Source organism: Callospermophilus lateralis, chromosome X (genome assembly GCF_048772815.1).
Source record: "Callospermophilus lateralis isolate mCalLat2 chromosome X, mCalLat2.hap1, whole genome shotgun sequence".
Taxonomy (NCBI): Eukaryota; Metazoa; Chordata; class Mammalia; order Rodentia; family Sciuridae; genus Callospermophilus; species Callospermophilus lateralis.
The window spans coordinates 64,796,702-64,820,031 of record NC_135325.1 but is presented as its reverse complement, the minus strand read 5'-3'; the positions used below and the strand labels follow the sequence as shown (position 1 = coordinate 64,820,031).

The 23,330-nt window shown below is 33.2% G+C and overlaps 1 protein-coding gene across 2 annotated transcripts in view; it reads right to left on the bottom strand.

Annotated features, from left to right (window-relative positions):
- Positions 1-793: 793 nt before the first annotated feature.
- Apool (apolipoprotein O like) overlaps positions 794-23,330 on the bottom strand; it is a 75,560-nt gene continuing 53,023 nt past the window's right edge. For both annotated transcript variants that reach the window (XM_077107167.1, XM_077107168.1), the window contains 3 exons: positions 9,223-9,336; positions 8,904-9,015; positions 794-1,308 (listed from right to left, as the gene is read on the bottom strand). In XM_077107167.1, the coding sequence (XP_076963282.1) occupies positions 1,220-1,308; positions 8,904-9,015; positions 9,223-9,336 (315 nt within the window). In that variant the 3' untranslated portion in view covers positions 794-1,219. The remainder of the gene's footprint in view (positions 1,309-8,903; positions 9,016-9,222; positions 9,337-23,330) is intronic.

The window sequence follows — 23,330 nt, the reverse complement described above, 5'->3', positions numbered from 1 at the left end:
TTGAGAAGCCTTAACATTTAAGGAATTCAGAGCAAGAAAAGAATAATACAGAGCAAAAGGAGAAGTGGTAATAACAAGAAGCGAAGGGAGGAGTGAGTTTCAAGGATTGAGTGGTGAAGTCTAGTTGTATAAAAATTCATTTTGGTATAGAGTCTAGAATCTTTTATGTTATAGAAAAAAATTTAAAGTAGGGAATTTAGAAAGGGACATTAATTACTCATTAAAGAAGTATGGAAATCACAGAAAGGAGCTCAAGAGAAGAAAGCTTGAGAGAAAAGATAGAGTTAAGAAAAGGTGTTTGACCTTGGTAATTGTTGCTTTTGGATAAAGAAGGGCTAAAGATTTTTAGAGGTTGAGGAAAAGAAATAAGAGGAAAGAAAAACCAAAGACTGACAATTCAACAGAATGGCATATCATTCTAGTTAAAGACAGGAAGGAATGAGATTAGGGATACCAATAGTAGCATCAGTTTTAGGAAAGGAGGATTCGTGGCTGAAAAGGATTAAGTCTACAAGGTAGATATGAAGTAGTTGGGAATGGTTATGTCTAATATATTTTATGCTCTATGAAACAGGAAAAGCAGTCAACTTTAATAGGTATAAGAGGTTTGAGAAGAATAAAATGTTTTTAATACTTCTCAAGAACAGAGAAGTAAATTGCATAGGGGCCAGTGGAAGAACTGCTAAGTAGCATTAGGGGGCCCATGAAAGACATGGTTCTTTTAAACAGAGATGTTTTCAGATATTTAAAGGGATTTAGCCTTAATAAAACAAAAGAAAAAGTCAAACAAATGTGCCATAAAATATGGATATTTTATTCCATGTCTCAGAAATGAAAAAGAGAGGAAGAACACATCCTTCTACACACCATTCTAATTTAACTGACATTATATATGCACATATTTTCAGATTTTAGTCTCATTGGTAATCATACCTTCACTGTGGTTTGCTTTCTAATAAAAGCACTTACAAGTCATCAAATGCATCCTCATACTTCTGGGTTGTTTCATTCAGTCATTTAATATTGTTTTAATTTCATTCAGATTTTGAGTTTTAATCATTTATATGATTGGTCAAACTGTACATTTTAAGATGTCAAGGAAAAACTGAATTAAAGTTATACTCTACACATCGGTTACCCATTATATGATTTTTTTCATCATTATTTGCAACTTCACACATCTTGCAGTTCTCTATGCAGTCTCTTTATGCAGTCTATTTCAGCTTCTAGTGCTGTACATATCTACATCTTCTGGATGAGACTGCCCATGATCCATAAGCCTGGGGTCAGGTATAAATTGTGTAGCACCTGATGAATATTAAAATGAAAAAAAAATAGTCATTTAGAAAATTATTTTTGGGGACTGTGAATATAGTAATGAACAATACAGATAAAAATCTCTACTGACATGGATATAACATTCAAGTTGATTGAGACAGACAATAACATAAATCATATATCATGGTGGTGAGTGCTATGCAGAAAAATAAAGCAGGGAGAAACATGGAATATCTGGGTGATTTGAAATTTTATAGGTTGACTAGTAAAAGTATTCTGAAAAGATACATGAGCCAAAAATTCAGGATGAGTGCCTTGACTATATCTGCAGAAATATTTTCCAGGATGAGCTGACAGCAAACATAATGGACCCAAAACATGTCTGAGGAACAAAGACAGGTAGACCAGTAGAAAAGATGTGTGTGTGTGGGGGGTAGGGGACCCTGATTGAAAGGAGACATGATCAGGCTGGGTCACAAAGAGCCATGGTAAGGATTTTACCTTTCATTTTAAATGAGATTAAAAACTAGAGGACAATTTTAAGTAAAGGAGTGACACATTCTTATGCTGTTAACAAGATCACTTTCAGCTAGAGAAAAGAGACCATGGAAAAAAGGGTACAGGGAAGGAGATCAGTCAGGAAGCAAATGCAGTGCTCCAGGAAAAATGCTGACGTCTTTAAATAGGGTGATAGCAATGGAGGTGGTGAAAGGAATTAGATTCTAGAGATAGAATGGACAGAGTTTCCCAAATGGATTGAATATATTATGTGAGAGAGGCTTATTCATCTTGAGAAACTGGAAGAATGGAGTTGACATTTACTGAAATAGGAAAAAGTGTGAGAGAAGCAGGTTTGAAGGAAAACTAATGAAATGTATTCTTAGATGTGTTAAACTTGATTTCTCTCACTAAACATCTGAGTAAAAATGTTATATAGGCAGATAGATCTATGAATCTATTGAGTTCAAAGGAGGCCTTGACTGGCTTATAAATTTTATAGTCATATCCTATATATAGCATGAGATCATCCATAATCAGAGAAGTTCAAGGCAGGATCCCTTTGGATACTCCAGCTTTTTAAGGTTAAGAAAATTAGAATGTCACAGAGAAGACTGAAAGAAAAGCTAGTGAGTGAGGTAAGAGAACCAATAGTAAATGATATCTCACAGGCCAAATGAAGAGATTATTTTAAGGTCGAGGGAGTATAACCTGAATAAATATTATTGATATATTGCATTAGTTGGAGCCAGAACTCCTAGATTTGACAATATGTGGATCAACAGTGATTATAACAAGGTTATCATGTACTATGCAAAATGCTAAGTGATTTTCATGTACTTTCTCATAAAATCATCATGAGGTGGATGCTATTTTTATACATCCACATATAATGACATATTGATAAATGGTGAACCACATTATAATGGTGGTTCCCTAATATTATAGTGTAGGTAAAATTTTCTTTTACTTAGTGACATCAAAGTACAACACATTATACACATTTGTGGTGATGTTGATGTAAACAAACCTACCTCCTGGTGGCCAAATAGAATTATAACTATATAAGATCATATGTAATAAATACTTGATAATAATGCTATTTAGTTAATATGCTTTACTTTTAATCATTATTTTAAAACAAGCTCATAAAAGTGTTTACCTGTAAAACAGTATGACATGTTATGGCAGTAGTAGTCTCATATGTCTTGTACTTACCATATCCCTTGATTGTATCAAGAGGACATGTCAAGTATTGACCTATACCACCTAGGTTTATATAAGTACACTCTATGATTTTTCACAAAATGGTAAAATCATCTAATGCCACATATCTCAGAATAGATCCCTACAGTTAAGCAATACATAACTGTATTATTCTTTTACAGATAAGGAAAGTTTAATTTAGAGAGCTTAAGTAACTTGAATAATGTCACTCAACTGAAAATGTAATGCAACCAGGAGTGAGTCCAAGTTTGTTTAACCCAAACACAACAACCTTGTATATTTTGTAAAATGGTATTAGAGTAATAACAATCTCATATAATTATTTTTAGTATTAAGTAGGACAATGGGTACAGAGCATTGCATATAATACCTTGGGCATAGTAATTACATAATGTTTCTTCTGAGCACTGTTTTATTTAAAGGAATTTTTTTCCAAAATGTTATTTGTTTTAAAATTATTTTATTACATTTGGGAACCATACATTGTTTTCTATAGGATAATTAAATTTCAGTTTTATAACAAAAACAAAGGGGAGAAACAGATTAGAATACATTGATTTCTCTTACTTTCATCTTTTTAGGAATGTTTTCTATTTTATAATGTGAGAAACATGATAACTTTATCATCAAATATATTTAAAAAATAACCAGATAATATGTAACCATTATCCATAATAGTAATACAGTTCTCTGTAGATCAGGAATTCTTAATGTGGTGTCCCTTTGGAGAATGTATGTTAGAACTCATGTGATCTATTAAATAGGATAGGGAAAATTTTTATTTATGTTCACTGATGTCTGAAAATAGATATTTTCTTCTTCAATAATGAACATATGCTTAAAAAAGTCATGATAGCATTAGCAGGGCCTTGCATTTTGTCACCAATAAAAATCACAGATGTTTTCATATCACATTACAGTTGCAGATCATCTAAGAAATCTTCACACAACACTTGAAAATTGTGGTACTACTGAATCTATTATTAGATATTGTTCAATCTATTTTAAAAAGATCACATATTACTGTATATTTTACGTATTCTATTATTTCATTTGAAAACATTTTGAGAAGAAATTTCAGCACATAAATGGTTAAGAACCTGCTAAAAAGACTTTCTCAAATATCCTTACTGCCACCTTGTGGAAATTATTGCTCAGTACAAGAAAATAGTGAGATGAAATAATTTTCTCCTTTCTCAAGCTAACATACTATCAGTAGGCATATGACAAATAATATTGTGTCTTTATGTGTCGAATCTGCTTACTAATATCCATAAATCAACTAAGTCCTCTAGACTTTTACCCACTTACTTAATTTATTGCTTGTCCAATGTCTTGTCAAATATTCACCTCACTCAAACTTCCTGGATTAGAAAGGTCCTTTTGAATTCAGGTCTCCGTCCCTTACAATTTCTTAAAAGGCTTCAAGATTTTAATTCATACATAGCATAGGTCAGAGATTAAAAATTAGATAAATATACATCAGAATTCCCTCTGGAGCTTTTCCTAAAATCAATCATCTTGTAGATCTCAACTCTGGAGATTCATATTTATAATTCTTCAGTAATGTCTGGGAATGTTGAAAACAAGACAAAATCTCAAGTAATCATGGTATAGAATCACTTTGCCTATGTTATTTTATTTCTGTACTTTTAAAAATCTTCATTTCATGCTCTTCTGAAGAATTAACGAATATTTATTTCCTCTTAGAAATTTCTTCATCCCTTGAATTAATCAAGGTCTCTCTTTTCCCTCCAAAAGGATGGAGTCATAATAAAATTCTTCTTGAATTTCAATGCCCTAGTAATTGTCACACTTTACTTCATATCTTATTATATTTTAATCACTAATAAAATTTTATTTTCTGTTTAAAGTTTCTTAGAAGACTTTTGGACAGATCACTAATAAATTTTTGAGTGAAGTCATTTTTAGAATAAAAACTTGATTTTAATAGATTTCAAGACTCTGTGAAATTTTTATAATTTTCATCCCTTTGTCCATCATTTTTTTCCAATTAACATATTAGGTTTAATTAATGTAAAGTTGATTTCTGTGAACTTCCAATGTACAAGTCACCTGTAAGTCTACTACTATTGTTTTATATATTTTCTCATTTAATTGTCTGTCATATCTTCCTGTCTCTTTGCATGACTACTATTTCTGTTTGTTTGTATGGTGGACACTGTGTATAAAATAACTAAAAAAGTTGGGCTGGGGATGTGGCTCAAGCAGTAGTGCACTCGCCTGGCATGCATGTGGCCTGGGTTTGATCCTCAGCACCACATACAAACAAAGATGTTGTGTCCGCCGAAAACTAAAAAATAAATAATAAAAAAATTCTCTCTCTCTCTCTCTCTCAAAAAAAAAATAATTAAAAAAGTTCCAGAAGATACCATCTACCAGAAAGGGTTCTAACTTTCCTCTCTGAAGAATGGTGAAGCACTCAATCCCATTAGGCATTGAACTGGGTTTGGCTGTGTTGTAGTTTAAGTGAGTCAGAACTCTGGTTCCTCCATGCTTTGCTTCTAATTGAAAGCCTGACAAGTTTCTGTCTCTAGCACTAAAAGGCTGCAGGAAATCTGGTTTTGTCCTTCAGAGGATTTGAGGTTGGCTATTTAATCTCATGATACACACAAAAAGTCTGGCAATCATGAGGGGAGTATGTTGTGTATATGTGGCATACCTGTAGAACAGGAATTGGCAAACCTTTTATACAAAACACCAAGAGTAAATATTTTCAATTTTGTGAACCATGTGGTATCCACTAAAACACCTCAAAAATGTTACTGTATTGTGAAAGCCACTATAGAAAATACATAAACGAATGTGTCTGTATTATTGAAACTTTAATGCACCAATATTCATAAATTTGAATTTCACGTAATTTTCACTTGTCATGAAATAGTATTCTTTTGATTTTTTTTTCAGCAATTGAAAACATATAAAGCAGTCTTAATTTGTAGAATATACAAAAACAGGCAGGAGTCACATCTGGTACATGTGTCATAGGCTGTCAACTGCTGCTTTAAGGGACAATATCCTGTAAGACTATGGAATATTTCATTCTGCTTTCATTACTTGACTTCTGTCCATGATATCAACTTTCCAAATTTGTGATTCCCAAAATAGTATAATTTCCACATTAAACATGTAAGGGATGAAAGGAAACAACCAAACCCATATTCAAGGAAATAATAATACAATCAGTACACATTCAATCTGTTCTGTAGGTGTTAAATGTTGGCCATAGATGGGCTCACTAGCTAGTGATCAATAAAGTATAGTCAATGAAAATTTGTTTAATGGCAAAATAGCTAATTACTCTAAGCCAATGATAATGATGACTACTACTACTACTATTACTACTACTATTACTACTACTACTACTACTACTAATTATTATTATTATTACCAGGAATGGAACACAGAACACTTAACCACTGAACCACATCCCTCGTCCTTCTATTGTATTTAGAGAAAGGGTGTCACTGAGGTGCTTAGGGCCTCACTAAGTTGCTGAGGCTGGCTTTGAACTCAGGATCCTCCTGCCTCAGCCTCTCAAGCAACTAGGAGTACAAGCATGCGCTACCATGCCCAGCTGATGATATCCTTTACTACTCATTGAGACTTTAGTATGTGCCTGACATTATGCTTGGTGCTTTATATGCAATATCTCATTTAATAGTCACAAAAGCCATGTGAGATCTATTATTGTCCCTCTTTCATGGATGAGGAGACTGAGGCTAGAAGTGATAGGTAACTTGCCCCAAATAAAAGAACTATTAAATGCTGCATTTGGCATTCAGATTGAAGTCTTATTCCAAATCTATAATCACAGTCACTACTTTTTTCCCATATTACAGAACTTTGGGATTACATGTGAAATGTAGAAATGGTCAATGTCAAGGGTGGGATAATCAACTCTGTATTTCAGAGTTGATTATTGTTAATGACTGAATATTTTTGTCTCCCAAATTCCACATGTTGAAACCCTAACCACTAACGTTGATGGTATTGGGAGGTGATGTCTTTGGGAGGTAATTAGGATTAGATGAGATGTTGAGGGTGGAGCCCTCAAGAATAGAATTAATGTCCTTTTAAGGGTTCTAAAAGCCTGCTTCCCTCTGTTTTGTAGGCAGTTGACTTGTAGTATCCTCAAATGGCAGAGAGAATACTACAAATCAACAGAAGAGGGCATTCACAAGAACCTGACTATGCTGGCAACCTGGTCTTGAATTTTCATCTACTAGAATGTGAGAAATTTATGTCATAAGCAACATGGTCTGTGGTACTTCTTTTTATACCAGCCTGAACTGAGACATATATAACAAGAATGAATAGCACTGGCATCACTCTCTCCCTCTGCATATCTCCTAAGAATGCTTATCATATACTACACTGGCAAAAACAGATAGTTAAAGGATTATAGAGTTTAGATAAGTAAAAAGAAGATACTAGCTAGGTATGATTTTGGACCCACTTTTAAGTTATAGTATGTTTCATCTTTACCAGGATACTTGGAATAGACAGCCATTTAAAATATAATTGGATACATTACATGCTTTGGGAATATGGTTGGCTGTGGGTTAGAAAGTCTAAAAACTAAAACTTAATCTTGAATAGAAAGGAGTGTCAATAGAAGAAAATTAAAAAAAAAAACTCAAATCAGGTTTGTTATTTGGCGACAGTTTTTATAAAGATTAATTGTGGGCTGGGGATGTGGCTCAAGCGGTAGCGCGCTTGTCTGGCATGCATGCAGCCTGGGTTCAATCCTCAGCACCACATACAAAGATGCTGTGTCTGCCGAAAACTAAAAAATATTTAAAAATTCTCTCTCTCTCTCTCTCTCTCTCTCTCTCTCTCTCTCTCTCTCTGTCTCTCTCTCCTCTCTCTTTTTAAAAAAAAAAATACAAAAAAAGATTAAGTGTAAGGAGGGAGCTGAAATTAGAAACTAAAAATTCTGGTTTAAAATTAGAAAAACTATATACAATGGAAAGAGTTTAGTCTTTGTTGTCAGGAAAATCTAGGCTAAAAACACAACTCTGCTACTTAAAAGCTGTATTTATTGGAACAAGATATTTAAGCTCCCTCATTCTCATCTTTTCATCAACCAATGGGAATAATTACTGCTACATTAGAGTTTTGTTTTGTTCTTATTTGTGGGTGAGGATTAAATAACAATATACTTACAACACTTTGTATTACAGTACATGCTTGATAAAGTGCAGATATTACTGGAATTTTCTACTTCTCCACCTCTGAGTTGGGTCATATTTTATTAGAATGAGACATCTTTGTGGATTGAATCATTCACATTATACACACAGATAAACAGATATACAAACCAGTTATTGGAAACTGTTTTTTAATATATTTTTTTATATTTATATTTGCCAATATTGAATACTAGCAAAGTTATAAGTATTGTAATTGGAACCACTCATATTATTTGATGCTGTAATTTCTCTTGGCACCTAAACTTAATAAAAATAGAGGTGATAGAAACTTAAGATTGACAAAGACTGACAGGCAAGTAACACAAGAATAGAAACTAATAATTCTTTATGTAGGCATGACTCATACCTGTATACTGAGGGAATCCAGAAAGGTACATTTTCCTTCTCCTGACAAAATGGCTCACATTTATAAAGTGATATTAAAATGCTTTCAGCAATCAACCTGTCAGCGCTATTCTATGCACCCACATACAATGATCTATATTATGAACTAAGGGGTGATTTAAAAAAAGACAGGTACCCACAACCTAAAAAGAAATACAAACTACACATATGAGAGAGAAAAAAATTGTATGAGAAAAACACATAAGTTCAGACTAATTATAATGCTACAAAATTATTTAATTAAAGAAAGGAAATGAAATTGAATTATTCCAAGCAAACCTGAGATGGATTCTGATTTGGTCTTTGTTTCAGAGCTGAGTTCTGTTGGCAAAGGCACTGAATGTTTCTGGATCTGAGTTGTTTTTTCAGGTATTTCATCAGAGTTGCTTAACTGTTTAACAAAAAAGATTTTTCCATCATAAGTAAATCAGTTTACTAAGAAAATAAAATATCTTAAAGAAATATAGTATATCAATTTACTATGATTCCTTTATCTACTTTTATTATATCATTTACCTCTGTCCAATACCCCCATTATAAGCCAATACCAACCCAAACAAAACTTGTATTTAATTTGTTGGTCCCTTTTAAACTCTACCTTATTTCTTTCCTTAGGTTCAGGGAGTGATTCTTTTATGTTGCTTTTTGTCCATAAGGATTTAAATGCTTCATAAATTTGCTGGCTGGTAGCATATGCCTTTTTTCCAGTTACCTAATTTAAACAAAAAAATGAGTCAAAAACTATATTTTTAAAAGTTAAAATAAAAATATTTTTAAATTAATATCAGGTATTTTATATAAACATCTAGGTTAGAAAGAAATCAATAAGAAAAATATAAAGCTCTAAATCATATAACAAAGCACCATTTTCCAAATCTTATATGAAAATTTTTTTCTTATATAAGAGGCTAATAAATGTATAATTTGCATATATAACATGTTAATTGTAAATTATGTGTATTTTATTATTATTTTTTGCAACAATGGGGATTGAAACCAAGACTTTGTGCATAGCAGTTGCATACTCCACAAAGTGAGATCCCTAGACCTATTTTACTGTGTTAAAAATATTTTTCCAGTTTTACTGAGGTGTAATTGACAAACCAAAATTATATCTATTTAAGATAAACAACATAGTGTTTTGCTATATCCTTTTATAATGATTCTTGCAGTTAAGCTAATTAGCCAATTCCCTCACACAGCCTCCATGCATGCGCTGATGTGTGCGTATGTACATGTGTTCATGTGTGTGTGTATATGTGGTATGTTTTGAGAACCCTTAGGATACACTCCCTCAAGAAATTTCAAGTATCCAATTCATTATTATTCTATAATTGACTTGCTATACATAGGTCTCCAGAACTTTCTCATCTTATAACTGAAAGATTGGCTTTTAACCAACATCTCCCCATTTCATTTAACCCCTGAACCTTTGGCAACCACTATTTTACAATCTGCTTCTATAAGTTGAACTACTCTAGATTCCATCAGTGATGCCATACAACTTTGTATTTCTGTGTCCTGCCATTTGTACCATTGTGGTTGATCTTGGGAAACCTTATGTTAAGTGAAAACTATGTCTATTTATATAAGTTTGGGGAAAATAATTTAAAATAATAAACAGTTGAATGGAAATGAGATTTTGAGACTTTAAAGTTGATGCTTTTCTTAAATTTTTATTGCACTTTCTCCATTCACTAAGAAAGTAACTAATTTCTCCAGAGAAAAATAATATTTTGGGTAGAAAGATAAAATACAAATCACTAAAGCAGAAGCTGGAATTCCTAAAGTTGCTGTTACTTGCATTCATAGTAGTTTCCCTTTGAAAATCTCTTTTGGGTTCCTTCTTATTCTTTATTCATCCTTTTGTTCCTTGTGGCTAAAGTAAATCCAAGAGTTATTGATCTTTTTAAAAACTTTGTTTATTTATTTTTATGTGGTGCTGAGGATCAAACCCAGTGCCTCACACAGGCTAGGCAAGCACTCTATCACTGAGCCACAACCCTAGCCCAAGAGTTATTGATTTTTCATTGGGAGATTTCCAGGATTACACTTTCTACAAACATGTTTTTTTAAAGCTATCTTTTTCTTCCTCAAGTAGAAAAGTTTCTCCTATTTTCACTAAGTATAAACTACACTTACAAAATTAATCAATATATTGGGATAAAGAAAGTCTTCTTCCTCTCCCAATATAAACTTTGTTAACAGTTATATAGATATTCTTCCTGAATTTTTATTATTATGTATATTATACACAGACACACACAGACACACACACACACACACACACACACACACACACAAGTGCCTCCTTATCTGTGGGGGATATGTTCCAAGATCTCTAGTGGATGCTTGCCACTGAACCTTATATATAACTAATATATAAATGTATAATGTGTGTGTGTGTGTATATATATATATATATATATATATATATGTGTGTGTGTGTGTGTGTGTGTGTGTGTGTATATATATATATGTGTGTGTGTGTATGTATGTGTGTATATATCCATCCCTATGTAATTGCATATATATATATTTTTTTCTATATAGATATCTGTGATAATATCTAATATATAAATTAGGCACAGTAATATATTAACAATAATTAATAAAGCAGAATTATAATATAGAAGTTATGTGGAAGTTCATTATATAATTATATATATAAGTTCATATGTAATTATATATAAGTTCTTTATTCCATCTAAGTAGTGCCAACACCACTTCTCTTCTGTTTTGAGATCATCATTAAGTAAAATAGGAATTACTTGAACACAAGTAATGAGGTATTGTGACGGTTGACTTGCTAACCTAGATGGCTACCAAGTGACTAAAGTGACTACAAGTGGGTAGTGTTATAGCATATACATTGGCTAAGTACTAGCTATCTCATGGAAGGAGATTAAAAAATTACCAGGGGACTAGGAAAATAATAATCAAAAGTGCCATATGTATAGGCAATTTTTCTCTTATGATGAAAATGGCAGCTTTCCTTGCTTCTTAGCTGCCTTTCTGATATCAATCTGGAATGTAAGTTGCATGAGCAAGTGCCCAAACTGATTTGAGACCAGAAGAAAAAAAAAGTGTCACTTTTAAATGCAAGCTGCTGTGGTACATACAACACTGTTTTCTCTTTTTTTATACACTGGGATTATGCTCTTTCAATAAGTTCCTCCTTAAATGATTTTCTCTTCTCTCCAGATGGTCACAGGGAAGAAAAATGGAAAGATCCTAAAAGAACAAGTTTTCTTTTTCTTAAAAACCTTTTTCTGAGGACTTCACAGGCTCCCACATTCTTTAAATCTTTGAGCTGAATCTAATCTGATCCAAAAGTGCACTCTGGTTTGATAAAGCAGTTCTATGTGCTCCTTTTCTAGAGTAATTATGGCCATGCCATTTTTTTTTTGTCTTTGTCTTTTCCTGAGCTCAAGTTTTTTAAATGATAAATTCATCTTCTCTCCTGAACAAATTAGTCTTGTTTTTTTTCTAACTAAATTTTATTGCCCTCTGTTTTTCTTTCTGCTGTTTTTATTCAGTGGCCAGTTATTCAAGGGTTAACCCTCAAATACACTAGAAAAAGAAAAAGAATTCTTTTAAAGAGTCCTAAGCAGGAAAAATAAACCCTGGTAATGGTGGGAGTAAATCTTCTTGATGAAGGATAAGTGATCAGCTGAACCTTTCACGTCAGCATCCACCATGGCAGATAGAATTTATTCCTAATGTTCATAATTTCACAGGGTCTATTTTAGTTTGTAAATGGCTAAATGTGACAGTCTGCTTAAGAAACCTTTATAGTTTTTTTTTTTTTTTTTTGTATCCTACCTTTGGAAGTCATACCTGGAAAAAAGCTATAAAATCTTGGTTTCCTGTTGATCTTTATGTCTAGGTGTGCACACATCTTTTTTATATTGTATCTGCATGTGCACTTATGTCTGTGTATCATGTACATGGTACCACAACTGGCATATTGATAAATGAGCACTCATGAATTTTTAAAAATGGATCCAAATAACTTTCAGTTCCTGTGACTTAAAATGATTAGAGATAAAAATAAATATGCATTTAAATCACTAATCCACATATTTTTTCTCTAGGTGATCAGTCAATGAAGAGTGTTGTTTTCTATCAAATATTTTAAGTATAATATCCATTGCTTTTAGGTTTTTCTTTTTTAAGAGAGAGAGAGAGAGAGAGAATTTTTTAATATTTATTTTTCAGTTCTCGGCGGACACAACATCTTTGTTTGAATGTGGTGCTGAGGATCGAACCCGGGCCGCACACATGCCAGGCGAGCGCGCTACCGCTTGAGCCACATCCCTAGCCCTAGGTTTTTCTTTTTCAACCAAAAAAAGATGGCTTAAAATGTTAACTAGACTTGGTTTTCATAGGTAACCTAAGTTAAAAATTAGTAAATCTGATTTAACATAAATAAGTTAAGCATTTATAAATGTGTTTTAATAAATTATTAGTCAATAGAAAGAGTTTCAGATTGCTTTATTTATGGGTCTTCACTAAAAACAAGATGGTTGAGGGATAAAATTCTACTTTCATGTATTCCTGTCAGACTTAGCCATTTACAAACTAAAATAGACCCTGTAAAATTATGAACATTAGGAATAAATTCTATCTGCCATGGTGGATGCTGACGTGAAAGGTTCAGCTGATCACTTATCCTTCATCAAGAAGATTTACTCCCACCATTACCAGGGTTTATTTTTCCTGCTTAGGACTCTTTAAAAGAAGTCTCTTTCTTTTTCTAATGTATTTGAGGGTTAACCCTTGAATAACTGGCCACTGAATAACAAGCTAGTGTTAATAAAAAATCTATAAGGAATAAAGTATTTTATTTCATTATAATGTATTTTGTATAAATTCATAAATTTTAAAGATTGTTTTAAAATCTAAGCTTAAAAGGTCAGTAATTAAGAAAGAAATGTAAGAAAGTTATAGGTATGAAAATATATTATGGTAAGAAAAATGAAAGGGGAAAGAAAATATTTCTGGATGAAAAAAGCATCTGGTAGTATAGGTATTATTTTTGTCCTAAACTTCAAGATAAAATGAGGACAAAATTAAAGATAAGAACTGGTTGTGAAATGCCTATGTAAACTACAAAAGATTCATAGAACATAAATCTAAAAAGTTTGTGTGTGATTAAGTTGTCTTTAAGCAGCACAGTTAGTTAAACTTAAGGGTTTCCCCCGCCCCCCCTCAAGGCCAACTGTGAATACATTAATATAAAACAAAGTCTAATTCTCTATTTAAGAACATTAAGGTTTTCTTAAAACATTTATCTGCTCTTATCAAGGTGATCTGTTGTGTCTGCTAGGCTTTATTTCTTAGGGGAATTTAAGTCTTAAAGGAATTTGGGTTTTTAATGGCTTTGAAATCTTTTAAATGATTACTTCATAATTGGTTAACAAACAACTGGTATTTTAAGTAATTGCAATATAGTTAACATTCTAAATATATGCAACTAGAGATATGTATACATCTGAGAACTAAATATGTTTGTCTAAGTCTTGTAAAAGTTTATAAAATAAAAGTTTATGTAGGTTTACAGGCAACGTAACCAGTAAGTGCTCTCTTTTATACACTGTATCTTACAGAAAAGGACCACATTGCCATTTAAAAACACAGCTTGCATCTCTTTGCTTTAATACATCAATGTTTCATTGTTATATAAATGAGATATATTTATATATAAAATAATAAGCCTATTTGTGATAACTGAGTTAAGACTTTGCCATTCACCTTACTTCATGTTAAGATGGCTCTAAAGTAGGTCAGAATTAAATTTATTTAAAGTTGTTTTCAAAATTGTTATAAAGATAACTGTGATGGCAAAATAAACAAAGGATTCAATACAAAATTACATAAACATTTTGGTAAAGTATAAAAGGTATTTAAGGTTATAAGAGTGTTGAATCTAATGTATGAAATATGATATGTCAAGAGCTTTGTAATGTTTTGAACAACCGATAAAAAAAGAGTGTTTTAAAAGAAAATAAAACTTGAAAAAGTTTTCATAAGTAATTAAGTTCATAAATTAACGGGTCTTTTGAGAGGCTAAATAGATATCAAATATACTTTAGTACTACTATAGAGATTATGTTTCTTAGTTTATAGTTATTATACAAACTAACTATGTTGTTGCTCTTTTAGCTTCATTTTTTGTTTAGCTTGTAAAAATTTATAACTGTTACCCGTTAGTATTTCACAGTACTACTTTTAAGAGAACAATCTGAGTTAATTTAAGACAATTAATTATATCCTATAGGAAAGATAGCATATAATGCAGATTTCCAGTATGGGCACGAACCCATTACTCCCATTTCAAGAATGTTGAAAGTGGCCTGTTGAATGCTTAAAACTAAAGCTTGGAGACCAAAGTCAAGGAAGTAAAAGGGCCAAGGAAAACTCAGTCAATATTTTGGGTGTTGCCCTTTAAGGTCAGCTGGAATTTAGGGAATGATGGGACTTCTCTAAATGTCCTGAAACTCTGGTGAGTCACCTGACCTCTTGATCAGGGGGATTGTGGAGACTCTAGAAAACTGGAAGCCAACCAGTGTACACAGTGCAAAAAACGAGGGTCATTGGGAAGGGATATATCCCTAATGCTTCCAAGGGAAGCCATATGTGGTCAGCAAGACTCTGAACCATCCTGGCAAATAGCACAACTCATAGGAGAAAGACAAAGAAGCCAAGAGTATTCTTGTAAGCTTGTGAAAGCAACTCCTATCAAATCTCAGCTGACTCTAAACAGCAGATAGGAAAAGGGTCAATTTTTGACCAACTTGGTCTTAAACAACTTGCAGGAGAGTATAACCAAAATATAGCCACACATGGACATTTAAAAGATAAGATAATTTTTAAATGTAGCTTAAGATATAAATTTATGTCAGTCCTCTCAAAAGTAAAACTGGGAAGTTATTAATAAGTATTCTTATACAGGAGTGTCTGATAAATAAAAAAAAAAGACACTGTCACAGTCACAAGTTTGTTCTGAGTCAATTTGAGACACACAGATTTTCCTAACCTCCTACATAGGTGAGCTTAATCTATTTTTCACTGGTTTGATTTTCTAACTCTGATATTTATCCCTCAGATTGGTCTATAGGACATAATCTGGAACATGGAAGTCTGACCAGTTATAATCAAAAGCTCTTTATGACACTGACAGATGTATTTCTCTCCTTAACACAGAGGTGGCTGTCATGAAAAAAAAGCTGTATTACAAAACCAGATGGCTTTGGATGCTCTCACTGCAGATCAGGGTAGCATTTGTGCCATTATCCAGACAGAATGTTGTGTTTACATTCCTGACCACTCTGACAATGTAACTAAAGTCCTTAAACATTTAATTTTCAAAGAGATGTTATGTCCTCACCTGTTTCATCATGGGGTCAAGTTTTTAGCTCATAGTTTTCTGACACTTGATGGTGAAAGAAACTGCTGATACCTATAGTCATTGTCATATCATCGGTATAATTAGATATTACTATGTTTATTGTTGTATCAATCTTTTCCCAATACTTATGTGTTCTTGTTTTGTTCATAGGCCATCTACCTCCCAGACGGCTTTACAATCTGTTTCTACCAAACCAGAGAATTACCATGGCCCCTTTGACAGAACTTACTCATAATCTGAAGCATTTCACTGACAGATAGCAAGGATTAAAGATACCTACCCTATAGGCCTATGCCCCTAATCAGCAGAAAGTAGCTACCAATTTGACTTTATCACCCCTTATTCTCTGGATGATTCAGGGGCTCTAGTCCTTGAGTGGGGAATGTTAGGCAGTAGCTGGCAAATGCATGTCAAGGTCACAAGTGTAGTTTAAATCACTTTAGGGTCTTTTTTTAAAAAAAAAATTTAGTTGTATAAATGGATACAATACCTTTAATTAATTAATTCATTCATTTTTATGTGGTGCTGAGGATTGAACCCAGTGCCTCACAAGTGCAGGGCAAGTGCTCTACCATTGAGCCACAACCCAAGCCCACGTGAGGGTCTTTTATAAAAACTACTTACAAAGTAGACAAGAAAGCAAATGGTTGTAGTTAATTTGTAGAAAATAAAGCGAAGCGAATGAGTTTATGGGAAAACACATCAAGAGAAAAGTATTAATGGGACTAACTTTTGACAGGGTCCACTGAGGTTGATGTGAAGTTAGTTCCATTTGTCTGAGAAGGAAGATTCCTTTATTAGCACAGATGCACTAAGGTAACTTCTGATCAGTTACTGACCCCAGTGCTCAGATTAACATCCGATTGACTTATACATTAAGCAAACCTAAATAGGATGGCTACCATGAGAGTTCCAGAGTAGACCAACTAAGGTTGAAAATTCTATCACCCACCATGAAGGAGGAGTTAAACACCTGATTGGCAGAGAATAAAGAAGGTATTCCCCAGTCCTCTGGGTAAACATCAAATAGTAATAAAATTTGAGACAGCACTGTCTCCTTTGTCATTCTCTGCCCAGAAACAGCCCTTTCTCTCTCTCTCTCTCTCTTGAGAGAGAGGGCTCACTTTGCTTTTACTTTACGTTCACTTCACTTTCAATTATAATAATGTCATAATATGACTTTTGGTGTATGACTTTACATTTTCTTTCATTGGAACACAAGAACTGGGGTCTGGAGTTTCAGCTCCCTGCTTTCCTGTGACACACTGAACAAAGGTAGTATTCTTGCCCTGGGGAGTATACTGCAAGATTTCATGACACCACTCATTATAGAGCACAATTTAAAACTCATGAACTTTTTATTTGTGGAATTTTTCACTTAATATTTTTGGATGGTAGTTAATTGAAACTGTGAAAGTCAAACCACAATTAAGGGGGGTAATACATACACACAAGCATACCCACAGTATTTTAAAACAAATGACATGTTAACATTTTATAGATCTACCAAAATGAGGTAGAACTGTATGTCCTACATGGACAGAAGTCCATGATGAACCACAGAATTGGGAAAAAAGGGGGGGGATAACAAAATAGATTATACACTACAATCTCGGTGATGTTTTAAACTAAATTTAAAAATAAATTGCACAAGGAACAAGATAGTGGTTTAGTGGGAAGCGGCTTTTTCCACAGCTCTATGACACAGGACTCAAATAGTGAGAACACTGCTTTCTTTGAGGGGAGTTAAAAAGGCACTTCACTGATACTTAATATTGGACAGAGAGTCTTCAAGACTAGTAAATTTTTGGTATATCAGGCAAGAATAAAGAACAGAATTGGAGGTGAGTGGGAGCAGGGGAAATTATTATACAAGTTTGGAAAAGAGTAAAATGTGCAGCAGACAGACTTGGTGGGGAGAATCCCAGGATGGGAAGGTCAGCCCTCCTTGGGCTCACCCACAGGCTATTCAGCTCATTAAACTGGTACACACAAGTCACCTGAGTCTGTCTGCTATGCACAGGGAGTCAAGCTGGAGACATTTTTGGACATGGTGCTACAGCAAACCCAACTCATACAGGGAACTTAGATCCTTGAGTTCAGGGCTGAGTCCCATACATGAATCCAGCAGAAGTCAGCTTCCTGATCTCAACTGAATCTAGCAAATCAGAAGAATTTTTGGCATGGAGAGCCTTTTGCCTGTGGGGTAACACAGGTCAGAGAGGCTAGAGACCTCACCCTCTTCTCCTCCCTTGAGACCAGGAATGCCCAGGATTAGAGGCAGTGGCTGAAGAATCTGAAAGGACAGGAATGACAGATCTTGGAAGGCCAGAAAAGGCAGTATCCAAAAACAAAAGAACCAGTAAAGGACTGACTTCTCCTTCCAATGAGTGGAGCCCTGGGGAGATTAGTGGGCTATAGTTCTAGAAGTGTGTTGATTAATTAATGCTCAATAATTTCCCATGCAACAAACACCTGGGGCAATACTAGATCTGATACCCAACCTTTGGAGCTTCATTTCCAAAAACTCATCTCATAGAACCCAGTGGTATCTATACCTGGAAGTGAAGCCGACAGTATCTTCAACATCTCCCCACATCATCCCGCTGAGAAGGGAAGCTAAGAAATGGAGAGACAGTTTGGAACAGACAGCAAGCATATAATCTCACTGACTGTTTTTTTTTTTTTTCCTTTTAAATGTGTACTGATTGATACATGAGGGACATTTATAAATATACATATTTGTTTCTGCTTTCTCATTTCTAGCACTTCTTGAAAGTTGTTATTTTTCCTTACTCTGTTTTTTTGAGGGTTAGAGTTTTTGATTCATATATTTTGGTTTAGTTTTCTATTATCTGTGTCACAACTCTTTTTCCCTTGTTTCTCTTTCTCTCACTAACAGCTAAACTTTACTCTTCTTTCACTCTTCCTTTAATTTTTACTTCTATTTTTCTCTACCCCCCTCATAAACAACACATTCTACGTTGCCTCTACATTTGCTCTACTTATCTTGAGACTACACTTTCTACACCCTCATCTTTTCTTCTTTTCTTTTAATTAACTCTCTTTAACTTTTCGTAACACTAATTTGTTTATAAAATGCCAGACCATAGCATTAATGCTATAGCAACAATTAATACAACTGAAGTCAAATAAAACCTATTGTTTGATTCTATGCCAGATAATTCATGATTACTTGCTGTCATTACTTATAGAAATTGCTGAGCCTATCAGTGCTGTTTATTGTGTCAATTATCTTTGTGTCACCATGGGAATTAAGTACTTAATTTAGTGCTATATATCATATGCATAGTTGTTGCAATTATTGCCCCACCATCGGTGAGGCACAGGAAACCTACAGAATCACTAAAGGCAAATAGAATAGAAGCTCTGCTGCTTCAGATATACGGGCAGACATGCAAAAAATATGAAAATACAAGGGAATGAACCATCCCAAACAAACCAAAATGACTCAAAAGCAGACTCCACCAATACCACAGTGGAACAAATGTCAGAGAAGGAATTTAGAAAGTTTATAGTTAAACTGATCTATGAGATAAAAAGATGATGTAAGGATAGAAATCAGAGACAAAATATAAGAAGTGAAAGACCATTTTAATAAGGAAACAGAAATTCTGAAAAAAATCAATTGGAAATTCTTGAAATGAAGGAATCAATAAACCAAATTAAAAATTCAATGGAAAGCATCACCAATAGACTAGACCATTTGAAAGATGGATTTTCAGGCAATGAAGGCAAAGTATATAATCTTGAAAATAAAGTTGATCATGGAGAAAAGATGCTAAGAGACCATAAAGAGAATTTTTAAGAAATACAGGATAATGTTATGAGGTCAAGTCTAAGATTCATAGGGCTAGATGAAGGTTCTGAAATACAAACTAAAGGAATACACAATCTTTTCAATAAAATAATTACAGTAAATGTCCCCAATCTTAAGAATAAAATGGAAAATCAAATGCAGGAGGCATAAAGGACTCCAAATACACAAAATTACAACAGATCCATTCTAAGGCACATTATTATGAAAATGACTGACATACATAAGGATAATAAGACCCAACAATATGCTATCTCCAGGAGACATCCATAGACTAAAGGTAAAAGGATCATTCACACAGATCTTGTAACAAGCAGGTGTTTCTATTCTCATATCTGACATAGTGGACTCCAAGCCAAAGTTAATCAGAAGAGACAAAGAAGGCCATTTCATACTGCTTAAAGGAGTCATAACACAACAAGAAGTAACAGTCTTAAGTATTTATGCCCCAAACAATAAGCATCTACATACATCAAACAAACCCTTCTCAATATCAAAAAATCAAATAGACCACAACACAAAAATATTGGGCGACTTTATCATGCCTCTTGTATCACTAGACAGATCATCTAAACAAAATCTAAATAAAGAAACCACAGAATTAAAAAAAAATAACAATTAATAATTTAGATTTAATGGATATTTATAGAATATCTCATCCATCAGTGAGCGAATACACTTTCTTATCAGTAGCATATGGATTATTTTCCAAAATAGACTATGTTTTAGAATGCAAAGCAACTCTCAGTAAATACAAAAATAGATACAATACCCTGCATTCTATCAGATCATAAAATGGAATGAAATTAGAAATCAATGATAAGATAAAAAATAAAAATTACTACAATATCAGGAGACTAAATAATTCACTATTGAATGATGAATGGATAGCAGAAGAAATCAGGGATGAAATAAAAATTCTTAGAGGTAAATGAGAATAATGATAAACATATCAAAATCTATGGGACACTATAAAGACAATTCTAAGAGGAAAGTTCATAGCATTGAGCTCATACATTAATAGAATAAGAAGATACCAAATAAATAATCTAATATTACATCTCAAGGCAGTAGAAAACCAACCAACCAACACTCAAATCAGCAGATGACAGAAAATACTAAAATTAGAGCAGAAATTGATGAAATTGAGATTTTAAAAAATTCAAAAAAATTAATGAATCAAATGTCGATTCTTTGAAAAAATGAACAAAATTGATAAGCCCTTAGCCAAGCTGAGAGAAAGAGAAAAAAATTGAATTACTAAATCCATGATGAAAATGGAAATATCAACACAGACATTACTGAAATACAAATGATAATCAGAAGCTACTTTGAAAATGTATACTCCAATGAGCTAAAAAATTTGAAGACACCAATAAATTCCTAGAGACATGAGACTAGCCCATGTTAAGCCAGGAGGATATAGAAAATTTAAACAGGTGAATTTCGAGTAATGAGATTGAGGAAGTCATCAAAAGCCTTCCAACAAATAAAAGCCCAGGACCAGATGGATTCTCAGCCAAGTTCTACCGAACCTTTAAAGAAGAACTAATATCAACCCTCCTCAAATTATTCCATGAAATAGAAAAGGAGGGAATCCTTCCAAAATCATTCCATTAAGCCAATATCACTCTGATACCAAAACCAGACAAAAACACATCTAGGAAAGAAAACCTCAGACCAATATCCTTGATAAACATAGATGCAAAAATTATTAATAAATTACTGACAAACTGAATACAAAATCACATTAAAAAGATAATTTACCATTACCAAGTGGGTTTCATTCCAGAATTGCGAGGTTGGATCAATATATGGAAAGCAGTAAATATTTTTCACCACATCAATAAACTTAAAGAATCACATGATTATTTCAACAGATAAAGAAAAAGCATTCGATAAAATATAACATTCATTCATGATTAAAGCACTAGAAAAATAGGGAAAGAATCATTCCTCAACATTGTAAAAGCTGTATATGACAAACCCAAGGCCAGCATCATTTAAATAGAGAAAAACCGATAGCATTCCTTCCAAAACAGGAACAAAACAGGGATGCCCACTTTTACCCCTTCTCTTTAACATAGTCCTTGAATCTCTAGTCAGAATTCTTTTCTAGGCAAAAGAATACAATAAAACGGATGTGATAGTAAAAGAAGTGATACAATTAGCTCTGTTTGCTGATGACATGATTGTATATTTAGAAGTAGATTGTATATTTAGAACTCATAACTGAATTCAGCAAAATATCAGGATATAAAGTTAGCATTTATAAATCAATTGTTTAAAAACAGAAGTTAATTGGATTAGGCAAAGGGGAATGAAGGGAAGGAAAGGAGATGGGAATATTTAAGACAGTAGACTGAATTGGGCGTTACTTTCCTATGTTCATATATGAACACATGACCATTGTAACTCTACATTGTGCACAACCACAAGAATGGGAAGTTACACTCCATGTATTTATAACATGTCAAAATACATTCTACTGTCATGTATATCTAAAAAGATTAAATAAAAACAAAAAAAGAGCAAAAGAGAAAAGAAAAAACTGGAGGCATCACTATATCAGACCTTAAATTATACAATAGAACTATAGTTAAAAAGAAAACAAAACAAACAGCATGGTATTGGCACCAAAACAGTCAAGACGACCAACGAAACAGAATAGAAGACACAAAGACAATCCCACAAAAAAGACCTCAAACTAGACAAAGGTGCCAAAATCATACATTGGAGAAATGATAGCCTCTTCAACAAATGGTGCTGGGAAAACTAGATATCCATATGTAAAAGAATAAAATTTAAATCCTATTTCTCACCCTGCACAAAACTAAACTCAAAGTGGATCAAGGACCCAGGTATTAGACCAGAATCCATGTACCTACTAGAAAAAATGTGTGCCCAACACTCCAACATATTGCCTCAGGAAATGACTTCCTTAACAATACTCTTTAAGCATAAGAAATAAAATCAATAATCAATAAATGTGATGGCATTAAATTAAAAAGCTTCTTCACAGCAAAAGAAACAATCAAGAACATGAAGAGAAAAATCTTTGTCGCCCACACCTCAGAGAAAACATTCATTTCCAGGATATATAAAGAATACAAAAAACTTAACACACACACACACACACACACACACACACACACCCCAGCAAATAAAAGATCAAAAACTGAACAGACACTTCACAGAAGAAATAATACAAATGGTCTACAAATATATGAAAAAATGTTCAACATCTCTAGCAATTAGAGAAATGCAAATTAAAATAGTTACACTGAGATTCCATCTCACTTCCAGTCAGAATGGCAATTATCAAAAATACAAGTAACAATAAATGTTGGTGAGGATGTAGGGGAAAAAGGTACTCTAATACATTGCTTATGGGACTGCAAATTGCTACAACCACTTTGGAAAGCAGTATGGAGAACTCTCAAAAAACTTGGAC